This window comes from Camarhynchus parvulus, chromosome 3, assembly GCF_901933205.1.
Source record: "Camarhynchus parvulus chromosome 3, STF_HiC, whole genome shotgun sequence".
Classification (NCBI taxonomy): domain Eukaryota; kingdom Metazoa; phylum Chordata; class Aves; order Passeriformes; family Thraupidae; genus Camarhynchus; species Camarhynchus parvulus.
The window spans coordinates 82,005,189-82,019,877 of NC_044573.1; the positions used below are offsets into that span (position 1 = coordinate 82,005,189).

At 34.7% G+C, this 14,689-nt stretch overlaps 1 protein-coding gene across 1 annotated transcript in view; it reads right to left on the minus strand.

Annotated features, from left to right (window-relative positions):
• The window catches only part of SNTG2 (syntrophin gamma 2), a 206,298-nt gene that overhangs the window by 96,013 nt on the left and 95,596 nt on the right, over nt 1-14,689 (minus strand). The window contains exons 3-4 of the mRNA XM_030945918.1: nt 6,054-6,110; nt 5,909-5,966 (exon numbers count right to left, since the gene is read on the minus strand). Of these exons, the coding sequence (XP_030801778.1) occupies nt 5,909-5,966; nt 6,054-6,110 (115 nt within the window). The remainder of the gene's footprint in view (nt 1-5,908; nt 5,967-6,053; nt 6,111-14,689) is intronic.

A 14,689-nucleotide genomic window follows, 5' to 3' on the forward strand; every position in this document is an offset into this window, starting at 1 on the left:
TACATATTTTCACTCAATTTTTGTTGAATTCCTGAATCACACAGGAAACATACAAGGTACTATGTCTTATGACAAAAAATGCTGCTTAAAGCACACAGTGAGCTGCACTGACTTCATGGATTTCTCAATTCACAAGCTTAACATTAAACATATGCATAAGTATTTAACTGCATGAAGAAAATACAAAGGAATAGTTAAGAAACAGGATGAAATGAAAAGATTGTGAAAAATTAGTATTAAGGATGCAAAAGACAGCTTCAATATATCCAGATGTATTTTTCCCCTCCTCTTCCATGAATTGCACATAATTACACTCCTGACTGTAAAGATATACCTGCTGCAAGCAAGACCTTTAATCTGTGATTTAAAACACAACTATATCAACTCAATTATTGACAGACATTGAACCTTAAATACATTCTTACTAGGCTGAATAGAAAAAAATTCCTGAATCAGGGATCAAAGTACCTTACTTTTACTTGTTGATCTTCAATAGTTCATTAAGATTTTCCTTCAATTAACAGGTACTGCCTTTCATGGCCTGTCTAGTCTTGAGAAGGCAACAGTTAAAAAGAAATCAAAAATGTTGAGAATGTTCTTCCATGCCTTCTGAAAATAAGTTTAGAGATGGAAGCATAGGTCCATGAGAAAGAACAATAAGTATGCTAACTTCATATATCATTAGCTTCCTAATAATAAAGAAAAATAACAATGTCAAAGACAATAAAAGATTGATAGAAAATAAGATTAATGCTAAAGCAAAAACCTGAAGAAATTTTAAAGTGATATTAGGAAATAATAGCCAAAAATTAAACACCACCCAGCTTCAGCTGTCTTATATTCTAATGAGACCTTATGTTCTAATGGGGCTATATGTTCAAAGATGGCCTTGTATTCAGTCTTCACCTTCATTAGCATGAGGTGTAACAAATTTTTGATCCATTCTGGCTTCCTTATAAACCTAAATACCGCTGTTTACCTTTAACTCATCCTTAATATTGAGCTGGCTGGCTCAGTGGAATCAATCTCCAAGGCTGATGAAGCTAAGGTGAATACAGCAGGGATGAAGAGCATCAGCTGTGGATACAACCATGCTGTGCAGCTCAGTGCCATCTCACATCATGACCACCAGCTTGTTCAGACTGGGCTGGGTTACTGTGTTTGTACCCTTTTGGTGATGAGTCAACACCAAAACCCAGAAATACACCCATGCAGGAGGTATCACGGACAATTTCACACCGAACCATCTTTGGCATGGGAAACTGTTAAAAGCCCTCATCAAACTGATGCCATGTCCTCCAGACAGTCCTGAATTCAGGAACCAGGATGTGATATTTGGACACAGTCTGTGTTTGCAGAGCACATCAGTTGCTGAATGTCTGGAGTTCATTCCAGTCCTGGACAGCATCAGTTAGAAATGCACTTGGCATAAAACAGAAGATTTTCCAACACAGCAGAACGTGAGTTATGAGTCAACTTTTGCTACAGAAGGTGGGGAAATGCATTCAAAATAAGATTTTGATTAATTTTGGCTCTTAAGGGAGATTTTTTTGAAACTGGTACAGTGCAAACTAATCCTAATCCATTGCACTTTATTTAATTTTATTTACGTATTTTCATCACGCCTCATGAGCTGAACCCACTGCCCTGTTTCATCATTGCTGCTTGTCTGACTTCACAAATTACATGAGCTATGAGCAGAACTAGCAGCAGTAGTCAAATTATTGCAAGAGCTCTCATAAAATGAAAAGTTGCATCAGATGAAAATGTGATTGTTAACTGGATAATTCTGCAACAAAACAGCACTTTATTGTTTGATGTTTTAACAACCAAAATTTCCAATATTATATGTGGTAAATCATTTATACATAGGATGAACTTCGATTTCAAAATCCATTCATTTTTACAACCTCCACCATCTAGATTCCACAAACTCAAAGAATCTTCAGTAATTAAAAATGGGAATACACAGAGAAAGATGTAAACACATGAAATCTTGTATACTTTATCCCCATATTGCATCTGGCAGATTCCCTGAAGTATTTTTTATGGATCTGATGAATTCACTGTACAACAAGAAAACCTGACTGATATGATTCTTTTCCAAGTTCTGGACATTACATTACATAGCTCTAAGAATAGGACTCTACATTTATTTGACTGTAAGTCCACAGCACTATTTACCTTAAATAGATTGTTAATATGATTTTACCACAGATATAAAAATATAACACACCTAGAAACTAATAGCAAATCACCAATCAATGTACAACAAGTACCATGTACTCCATCTTAAGCCAGTTTCAAAAGGAAAAAACCAAAACCAATACTGTATTAAATTACATTTAAAAAAACCTCACAACCCAAACCAGCCTGAATCAGGCTTATAGAATATTATTTGGAAGTTTCAACATCAATGATCTGGGAGATTATCAGCAATGTTGTTAATACCCTGAGTCAACTGATGATTTAACAAGCCTGGTTTTGGAAGTGAAATAATTTCCTATGGGATAAAAATTACTCTGTGGCTAATTATATCATTTTACTCTCAAGTTTATAACTCTACATTATATTTTAAAGTTTGCACTTACTTTTTCTCATTCTGACACAAATTTATTCCCTCTGAAATTAACTTTAGCAAAAGTTTTAGAGGTAGGAAAAAATTTTCTGTGATTTGCAATAGATTAGTCTCCAGCACTGAGTGACCAAATAACCTTGTATTTCAAAAATGTAGAGTTATGCTCTTGAACTGAGTTTCTGTGTACGTTTCAGTGAACTTGTTCAGGAAAGAAGAGATCTAGAATAACTTAATTTGAAATTTATAAACACAGTGATCACAGCTGAGAGGTCAAAACTATAGGAGTAGTATTTATAAACACTGCTGCTAAGGATGTGCTTCTGTTAAATAACGAAATGAAATCCTATTGAAATGTTCATCCTATTTCAAAAACTGAAGAAGAAATGCTGTCAGCCGATGCTTAGGTCAGTGCCAACAAAATCACTTATCACTGTTTGAAAAAATTAAACAGTACAAAAATAGACAAACTAATTACTTTATTTAGATAGCACAAAGGTTATAGCAATCTAAAAGAGAAATAACTGGGATTTTTTATTATGCTTCTACCTTTGGAACTAAAAATATTACTATATCCATACAAAGTAAGGTTGTAAACGTTATTTTATAGTGTTATCATATAAAAGGCATTAAATTTCATGAAAAGTATCAAAAATTATCAACCATTTTAGGAAATCAGCTTTTTAGTTATTAAGGAGAATTTTACTCATGTACGTTCGGGCATTTTACTCAAGTACAGAAAACAGTAAAATGCCTGATAAGAAATTGTTTTTTTATCAGGTAAATTATTTATTTTCTAATCTTACTGCACAATACAGCCTTTTTTATTTTTTAAAATTCAGTTTATTTTCTTGAAACAGCAATGAATCTTACTGCTTAACTAAAGACCACTCTTAAAGCCAGCCAATCAGTTTCACTGTTATTAGCACCTTGTGAAATGAAAGTCCATTGGTGATTTATCTACATTTTGAATATACAGATTTTCAGTCCAAAGCTTAGTTTTAGATAAATCTGCACTGGTCTCATCTCTCTGTCATGCATAACACATTATAATAACACATTATGTTCTCATTACATTAACATTATATAACACATTATAGTCTCATTATATTAAACTTCTTACAGATATTCTTTTCTATGTAAATACATTTGTTTTTTGGTATGCATGTCTGTATCAATATATATATTATATAAATGGAGAAGAGAATGCACATATTTATAGAACACATCTTATTTTCCCTTCATTCCTTGCCAGATTGTTTTCTCTTACATTAAAACATTAGAATCTAAAACCAGAAATATTGCCTCAATGTCACCTGTGAGATAAATTTAGACATGTTCTCTTACTTAATTTCCAGTTATGTATAATACTAGAAGAATAACACTGTGAATAGCCTTTGTTATTATCTTCCTCCTGTACTGAATAACAGCACCTCTCTGAGATCTGTGAGATCATATATATATATTAAAAAAAAAAAAGATTTGCAGTATAAGAATGTTGAGCACTTCCAAAATTCTTCTGAAAATCTTTTGATGCTCTTTAGAAATATTTATTTTCTGGAAGAAAAAACCAAACAAAAACTCCACTCTATTTTCTCTTGCACAGAAATTCAGTAACCGGAATGGAGTGCTATAAGCCATGTGCCCCAAAAAGCATTTCTATCTCAGATCTCTGATCTGTAGCACCTGCAGCAGTACCTGAATCACAGACTCACTCAGGCTAGAAGGGATGCAGGAGCTAACTGGAACCTGCCTGACTACTTCCTTCATACCTTGCCAGGTGTATCAATGTCTTTATTCCATTCACTGATCCAGCCAGGAACATTTCATACAGGCTTAGTGTGACACAGCACTGCCCCTGGTTATAATCACTACTGATTTTGGAGTTTTCTCAGACAAAAGATTATAAGATTTTAAAACAAGTACATTCTGAGGAGCGATTTTCAAATTTGAAGTAAAAAGCTGACCCCATAAAATTGTTGTTGCATTTGTTTCTCTACAAATAAATACAGATAAAGAATAACTACTCACAGTGTACAAAACTTTGAATGTAAGTATTCTACATACAAACTCACTACTAACCTTGGTTGAGAGTACTATGCCCTAAGAGAGCAGGACATAGCTTTCCTTGCTGGTGATTAATTTCCTGAATTACTTCCCTTCAATCTGAATGCTTACATTAATTTATTGTTATTATTTTAATGCACATTTTCTTGGTATTGTTATAAATACTGTGTATTTAAGGAGCATATCGCTATTCCATATACAGTAATACAGTTGATATAAAAACACCTTCTCTTCCTCACTGCAGAAACAATGTTATAAAAAGAAATGTAAGTAGTGTACACAGGAAACTTGAAGCAGTGTTTCCAATAGGATACAGGAATAGACAATCCATTCAATATTCATTAGGTATCAGATGAAATCAGGTATTCATTTCAAGTAAAAAAGGACCCCCTGAAGAAGATGCAGAGGAGAAAAATCAGCACAGTATGTGACCTAGTAAAGCTTGAGTCTAAACATGGTGTCAAGCAAATGTGCTTAACCATCATTACAGCAAAGCAGGAAAAGTGCCTGATGAGTGAAAAAGATCATGTCAGTGGCTTTGAGACCTTTAAGGAGCAAGACATACACTGAGGATCACAATCTTTGTCTTCTTTTGAAGGAAAGATTACATGAAATGGGTAGATTTATACTAGGGAAGAGAGGAAACACATAGAAGCTTTGGAAGACAACAAATCTTAAAATATGTAAAAGAATGCCACAGAAAACAAAAGAACAAGCTTATCCCCATGTCCACACATCCATCAGAGAAGAGAACATGACTTTGCTTTTGGTCATCTAAGACCCTTAGTTCATGTTGCAAGGCACTGCCCACCCACATGCAACTTTTCCTCACTAAAAAGCCCCTTTGTTTTCCAGACCAGTTCTCCAACTTGCCAAGTTCAGTTTCAGGTATGAAAAGGTCTCCTAAAGGTTCCTTTTGCTAGATAAATGTCAATGTAATACTTAACCAAGATAGACTGTACTGATTTAGGTGTTGTGTTATCTTCACTATAATAAACATTACAAATTACTCTCTGGGGTCACCTAGGCACAGTTAGTCATACCATATAGTAGTGAATTACTGTGTGGGAAAAAAAAAAGTTGGTTTGTACTTTTTCTATCCTTTGCATTATATAAGTACATCAATAGATTTCCTCTATCATACTTATGTTTTTTCAAGTCATTTTAAATATTTTTTTTTATAACATAACTGTCTTACCAAAATAAAAACAGATTCCTGAAACTATTAGTATCTACAGCACTATATAAGTAAATAGCATAAGTTACCTGCTTGGTTTTTAAATATTTTTGATATGACGACAGGCACTTTGTGCTCAGCACCACCCTGTAAGAGAGAGATATTAACCATGAGATCTCAAGACTGAAGTGGTTATACTGAAATTTAAAAGAAGAAAAGAGATGTTACCCATACCTTTATGCTTAAGCCCAAGCCACCAACTGGTTGTCTATGAAGTGTAACAGTTCTGTGCTTTAAAAAATTGTAGAAAAAATAAATTTAGGTGAAAATACAATATCTAAATAAGCATAAAAGATTTTCCTAGGTTCTCATTTACTTATAAAAATTCCTAAAAGTAGTCTAGAATCTGAATAATCAGTTCTGAAGTATCATTCAATATTGATTTATAGGAACTTAATTAATTCTTTATCACAGAGAGTGGAACTTGTGAGTTGTGTATTCAGACTTTAGTATGATTTTCTATCTCTGATGTGATATTCTTCCTGAACAGAAATTTGTACATACTTTTCCTTTGGCAAGGGAAAACTATATGAAGAACTCAGATATGTATATTTTCATAGCTATTGTGCATGCATATTTGTTCTAGTTTTTCAACCAAAACTACCAGTGCTTTCTATTCTATATCTTCAGATCTCTATATTTTTTTGGTAGCATTTGCTGAAAACTTTCAGCGATAGTCTACTTCAAATGTTTATTTTTTCATTTCAGTTTTAGGTGTGTAAGGAAGAAAAACCTTTATTAATATTTTTCTAGAGAAACCTATCATATGTTTAACTCTATGCTGAATTTGACGTTTCAATAATGTGTAACTCATGGTGCCTGACAACATAATAATAGCACTTCATCTGTTGACAATAATTATAGAGTTGATGGGAACTTTTTTTGGAACATATTGAACAGTAGTGCATAGAATGCCATCTTTACAATAATTCCTGAACATATTTTTTTTTTCTCTGTGTGTGTTTTACAATTTCACCAATTCAGATAAACATAAATTTTTATTTCAGTAGCCAAGACCAGAATCTTATGATAACAAGCTATTTTAATATATACAGATTTTTTTTGTAACACTCATAATGCTAGACATATGTTCATATTGACTCAGGGGAAAACGAAACAAAATATATCTGGAATATCAGTTTCATTTTAGGTAGATAATAATCCATATTCTAAATAAAATAGGAATTGTTTCATACATTTTCAAAATTGCTTCTGTTCCAATGAATACTGTACTTCAATAGTCTATGCTAAAAATTGATAACTGCTGTATTTTGAACATGGCACCTGACATGTCAAAAGATTTATATGATTAAATTTCAGCTGATATAAAGCAGTCTCTTTGAAATCCATGCTAATGCAAATTTTTTAATAGGTTTTTTCTTCATTTGGAACTGCATCATAACTTTTGATCAAAATTATCACACTCACTGACAAAGTTCAGATCCAATCTGAATCAGAATACATCCCTAACTTTGAATTCAGGGACTCCCAAGAGATGCTTTCCAGGAACTAATGGCTGCCTGCTTACTTCTTCTTTTACTCCACTTATACTCACACCTTGAAAATATATTATCCTAATATATCCCATCACAAGAAGGAGACGATGGAACAAATATTTTCACTTTTTTGTGTGCTTTAGCATGATCATACAACAAATAGAAAGCTGCTATGTGAATAGCTTTAGAAGTTTTATAAAAAAGACAAGTAGGGTACTACTTATTGGCATCTTATACTTTCAAATAGAGCTAACATGCATTTTTATATGATTGACAGGCAGTCCTATGAAGCAATATACCAATGCATAACATTGGTATAATATTGATATTTCTATTTAAATGGTTCATAGAATACCTATTACCTATAAATAGTTCATAGAATACCTATTACAGGTATTCAAATATTTCCATTTAAAGAAGATATTAAACTCATATTTAAATGATTCCTACATAACAGCTTAGTAAAGGCTATGTTTAAAAACTGCAAAAACTTTCTTCTTTTCAAGATATTCAAATTGCAAAGTAAAATGCTAAAAGCTGAGCATGCTTAAGTATCATGATCAAGATAATTTACATAAATTAATTTCAATTCTATGATCATATATAATTTGCTATGACTAGAAAAACAACTTTCGTGCCCTGTCTGGCTTTTCTAAGGAAACATTAATAGCTGCTGTCAGAAAAAGGACAATTCGTTCAGTAGACTTTAGGTCTGAATCAGTCCTGAATTTGTTATGCAAGGACAAAATTTCATGACTAAGAAATTTGGACTGAAACCCACAGTAGCATTGCAAGTAACTATGAAAGAAAACTCTGCTCCAAAACATCTTGCCAAAACTGAACTGCAATGTTTGTGGGGAAATAAACAAACCTATCTTTTTGTGACATTAATGTCATGCGCATATGCAGCTGAAAACCCAATGTGTATGTCTCAGTCAAACAAACAAACAACTTATTTCACTTTTTGGTTGCCTACAGGCTAGATATAATTTTTCTTTCCAGATGAATTTATTTATGATTTTAGAGTGAAGTGAGACAGACATTTGTATCAGTGTTAGAAAATAACAAAAGCAGTGCTATAGCTGACTGTGTAATTTTATTTCATTAAAGGCAAGGAAAACTCTTTAGACAGTCTTACTAATTATAAATCTGAACAGCAAAGCTGAAATTAACATTTTTTAAATTAACCTTTTTTGCTTTTAAAATAGCATTTTGTTTTGTTCAATAGTATCTACAGTTTCTTGAAACTCTTTATCCTCATGGGTTCCAAAGCACCCGATATGTACCCTGTAACAATCACTCTTTACAGGTGTGCTACCAAGCAGAAGCAATTATGTACCCCCCATGGCACAACAGCCTGTTTTGTTTCCTGTTTCTAGGAGATTACAGGACAAAGTAGTACCCCACATAAAACTTCAGTATGCATTTGAATATACAGAATGTAAGAAATAAAGCTGTAATTGGCAGAATACCAATATAAAATATTGCTATATTTTTGAGACCTTTTATTGTTGCAAGCTGTGAACTGGTGAGGCAGAAAATTTTAGGAACTCCAAGAATGATGTCAGAGAGGGAATATATTGAAAAGCAGATACAACAGAAAATTTTATCCGTATAAGATGCAGACACCATTCAAAAGAACTCTATTTCAACAACTGTATAAAGAAGAGACTACTTGGTAACAGGTGCAGTGCTGCTTTTAACACCTAAAATGAATAATGCAGCTGAAAAAATTGCTATACTTTTATTAGCTGCAAACTGAATGACACAATTATGGGGAGAACTATATGGTCAAATACCCATCTTTTAGGTATGAGGTAGCTCTACACAAAAGACTTACTAGATTCTGTTAAAAAACAATGATGAGAGAAATTTTATCTCTGGGAGGGTCTTTTATGTCTTGTTATTTGCTCATATGAAGTGGTATGACTGAAGCTTAATGGGCAACATGAGAAGGCAATTGCAGTGCTTATTTCTGTTACTGTGTTTTAGGAAGATTTTATATCCACCTATGGGCCAATGCCTACCTAATATGTCATTAGTACCAGGTTGTTAACACCCAGGACTGGTACTTGTGGTAAGAGACCTCTCATCAGAAAAAAGTATTATATTTATCTGTCTATTTAGCTATTTATCTATCTATCTATCTACCTAAATGAATAATGTGCTATGGGGATTTCAGAAGAAGAATCTGCTTGAAGCACTCAAAAATCATTGATATAGAGAGACATTTTTGAAAAAAGACTCTGTCTGTACAATATTTTACTTTTCTGTTCCAGTCTGCATGAAAATATTAATGAATACAAATATTATTTCCAAGCATCAAAGTGAAGTACGCAGCAGAAAAGGCTGGGACACTTGACATAGTCCATGGCTTCACTGACCAATAACATTACAAGGTTAAATTCCTGGTACCAACTCCACTTGTTAGCCTGAGTCTGTGCCCATGGGCTAAAAGTAGCTGGGCTAAGCTCTGCAGTCATCAAGGGGTGCTGTGTGCCTTATACTACTTCAGACAGATATTGGCAAAAAAGGGTCAAACGATTATTATCAACAGTAACATTCGTAACAATGGCCACACCAACAAATCCCATGGAATTTAAGGGCACCACCAGGCTCAGGACCATGACACATCATCAAAATCACCAATTCAGACAAAAATCACTGGCTTTCACTCAAGGGGACTAATCACCTCTTCTTAACCCAGAAAATGAACATGGATACGTGTTTGATAAATGACCATGACTAAACATGGCCCCATGCTCAAACCACAACAGACTATTACCTTAATAGATAGCAGACCATTCCTTAAACATAAAAAGTGGATAAAGAAGATAGGAAAAAGTGAACAAAGAGAAGGAAATCATTGCTGCATTGTTTACAGGATTTTTTTTAAAGTAAATTTATTCCAACTTCTAAATTTGCATCTGGTATTTATTGAAAGAAGCAGTATCAGAAGTTCTCCTTACTTGTTGAAAGAAAGATGTCAAATTAACTACAGATACTACATGGCAGGTTTGCAATAGAAAAAAATGCAGTTTTCCACCCAGGCCCTTGGGAAACATACAGGGGAAAGGAAAATGCAAAACAAGTGCAATAATAAGACTTAAAAGAGAAGCCTGTAACCTGTCCTGTATAGATGCAAGGGAAGAAACAGTCTGATATCTGAAGGGGTAAGAAGATAGCTTGTCCTGGTTTCACTTGGGATAGAGTTATCTTTCTTGTTACAACTTAACATATCAGCCATATGTTCCTTTTCTTAGCAACTCTTGACAGGTAACATGATGAATTTATGAGATAGGAAATGACTGAAGAATCAGATCTTGTAAGAATGAGAGAACCAGTAAAATGTATTATAAAAGGCAGACATCCTGTTGGTTGTTAAACATCCCAAAAGATGAAAAGAGGATGTGGTGAGCAAGGATACGTTGAAATTCTTCAGGAAATTTTCTCCTCAAGATGGGGAGTACCCATGATGAGGGCTTTCTCAGCTCACAACCTCCACCTCTCCAAACCTTGATCTTCCTGAGCAAATTGTTCAGCATGTATTTAGCATTTTTTCAAATACATATTTCCACTTCTGCTCATACAACCCTCACTTATTGACGGCAAAATTCCACCTACCCAGTGTCTGGCTGCAGGTTGCCCAGCACCTACTGGCTGACTGTGGCAGGAGTCACCCCCACTCCTCTCTACCACAGGTAGACAAAAATCAAAATATTATTTTGAATGTGAGAGTTTGAAGCTTTACTTCTTACACTGCACAGGTTCTCACCTTCTCCTAAAAGGACAGGAAGAATGCGCTAAAAATTAACTAAGGCACGTCAGCTGATGTTCAGTTTTGTATAAAGTCAAAGCAGATCTTTCCATGTGCTAAAACAGACCTGGGACATCTGCAGATTAAATATAATAACATTCTTATCAGTTTACATTATTATCTTACTGCAAATGTTATATTATCTTATTACTGTAGGTAAAAGTTGATTGGTTTTTGTTTGTTTGTGTGGGGTTTTTTGTGGGTTATTTTGGGGTTTTTCTAAGGGGAAAGTGGTTTTTTTGGGCGAATTTCTGTGGAGATTTTAGATGAAAATGAAGTCACTCATTCTATTACAAACCTAGCCAAGTTAAGGGAGGGTTATACAACAAAATCCAAAAACAAAACAACAAAAAACCCCAAACAATTTTTCTCACAGGTGTACAAAGAACAAGCATTAGACACAAGTCACAACTTGCAAGAAAGGAAATTCCAGCTGAGCATAACAATAGGAAAGAACTTCACATGGTTAAGCATCAAGAGCTGCCCAGAGAGCTGGCAGCATCTCCATCCTTGGAGATATTCTAAACATGAATGAACAAAGCAATGTGGAAGCTATCACCACTTTCAGCAGTGGGTTGAATTAGATAACCTCAAGAGATCCCTTTCAAAATAAATTATTACGTGATTTATTCTAGTTAAGACAACTGACAAAGCCCATGGTGTTTTATTCCTCTGAGGGAAGGAATCGTATTAATGTGCCTGAATGAAAAACAGTCTCAATATGACTTGAGAATAATCCTCAGGTGCTCCTCCACTGAGTTGTCAAATATTCAGTTTTGGACAAGAGCTTTTTTCTGGCAAGTGGTGTGAAAAGACCCCAGACTCTTCTCAGATACAAATTACATCAATGGAAATCATCTAAAAATAAGGATTTCCAGAATTACTAATAACACATATAAGGCCCTGTGTATAATAATACTTTTGTCATTGAAAATTAGCTGATTACTTTCAATTTAAAAGGCATCCCATAACAACAAATTATAGCTAAATCCTGCCAGAATACAGCTTTTCTTTGAGTAATGCCAATCTGCATTCAGCTTTGTGCAGCATTTCACAGGCTGGCTATAGTGAAGATGAACAACAGAGGCTGATCCCAAATACTGATACTGGAAAGCCTCAGGCTTCCATCACAGTCAGACAGTTTGCTTGTAACTGTTGAAAGTTTTAAACTGCTACAAGATCTCTCACAATGTGTATAAGCTACAATTTACCAGTCCTGATACTGTCATAGCTTCAAGTGTAATAGATTTATTGAAAATTCAAATAAAGGACACATATATTTATGTGTATGTGTAGCTTATCAAAGTTGTGATACCTTTCTTTTATCTTGTTGGTATGAGTACTCACCTTTAGCTGGACTCTTTCCACATTTCAGGATGAGATTGTTTTTCAGGGTATTCAAAGTGTCCTTTGCATTCTTCTGTTCTATTTAGCAGTCTTTTTTAAAGCTACTTATTATTTCTATCTTTAATAATAAATTTTTTTGTCATGCTGAAAAATACTCATATTTATTTTGTGATGCAAACTTCTAACTGCTCTCAGATTGGCAGCAAGACAAGCATATGACCTGTCATACTAAAGTTCCTAAGGAATTACTTGATAACTTTCTTCTAAGTATCTAGGTCAGCTTTCCAGAGCATGGAAAACAAATCATAAACTGTTAAATAATGTATTTTCTCCATACAAGTGATCTTAGTTTCAAAAGGAAGACTCTTAATCATTTACTTGATGCTTAAAACAAGATATTAAAAAAAAGATAGAAATTGTTAATTATTGGCTTAAAAGAAAAGCAATTTTGGACTAAAATACCACACCAGCAATGGTAGAACAGTCACTGGGCAAACTGTAATATTAGCAGTTCTTGAGAGAGAAATTTCCTTAGCTTAAATTAAAAAAACCTAGATTTTTTGCAGATTTGTTCCCTAGAGGTTTTCTAAGGTAACATTCTTCTGTGTCATTATTAGCATCTGAGGTATAAAGGAAAAGCCATAGAAATCTCATCAGGGATCTGAATAGTATTTTCAGACACTGCTTCTATTCTTTTAATCAAAACAAGTAATCTTGCTGCTTTTCTTCCTTATTCACCTACTTTACGTCATACTAAGACACAGCTTGTGAAGCTGGAACATGGAGTATCCAGAATACAAAGGTTTTTGTTATACCAATGCTATTAGACCCAAACCTCTGAGGAGTCCTCTTCCAATCAAGATGCCATCCACTTGCATTCAAAAACTCTTTGCCTGACCCATGACCAATTCAGAGACAATTTAGCTCTGTGAGAAGGACCAATCTGATAAAAAACCCAGATGGATTTCTGCTCTTTTTCTTAGAAAAATAAAATGCAAAATAAAAGAAGAAAATGCTTATGAAAAGAGGAGAGTGTAAAACTGTGGGCTATCAACAGGAGAAGGATGAAGCAATATACATGGAAGAAAAAACAAATATTAAAGATGAGGTACTGTATGTAAGAAATGAATTTTAGAATGTAAAACGAGAAAAAGTTCAAGCACAGTAATACGTTCATGGAGTAGAAAGTTTAAAAATTAATGCCTTCCTGGTTATCCTTTAACTAAAATTGATCATTCTCTGTCTGCCATGCACTTAATATATTTCCGTGAGTATTGTTTAACTTTAAACCTGGAGGGAAAAACATCTTCTGTTAAAATACTTGACAGGTGGAGAAAGCTGTCTATTTATTTTTAATTCACCATTTCTGTCAATGCTTTTGTGTTCTTTTGGATTCTATGAGCATGCACCACTTCAGAGAATCACAGAATAAGTCTGTTTGGAAATAACCACAGTGGGTCATCTGGTCCAATCCCCCTGCTCAAGCAGGGACATCCCACAGCACATGGCACAGGATTGTGTCCAGACAGTTTTTGAATATCTCCAATGAAGGAGACTCCACAAGCCCCCAGGGCAATTTGTTCCACTGCTCAGTTACCTGCCCAGGGGGATATGGTGAGAGACAGTGACAAAAGCCTTCCTGAAGTTGAGGTTCAGCTGTTATCCATCCAGGTAGGTGTTTCATCATAGAGGGCAATCAGATTGGTCAATCATGATTTACTTTTAGTGAATCCATGCTGACTGTTCCTGGTGACTTGCTTGTCATCCATGTAGATAGAGATGGCCTCCAGAATGAGGCATTCAATCACCTTTCCAGGGATTGAGGTGAGGCTGACTGGCTGGTAGTTCTGTGGATCCTCCTCCTTTCTCTTTTTGAAGACTGGGGGGGCATTTGTTTTTTTCCAGTCCTCAGGCACCTCTCCTGATTGCCACACCTTTTCAGGGATGGTCATGAGCAGCCTTGCTGTGGTATCCAGCATCCCTCTCAGCACTTGTTGATGCATCCCACCCAGGCCCTTGGACTTGTGGACAGTCAGGTTTACCTAGGTGTTCTCTAATCCAATTCTCCTTGACCAAGGGAAAGTTTGCCTTCCAACAGTCCTTCTTCCTGGTTTCTTGGGTCAGAGATTCCAGAGGTCTCATCTTACCAG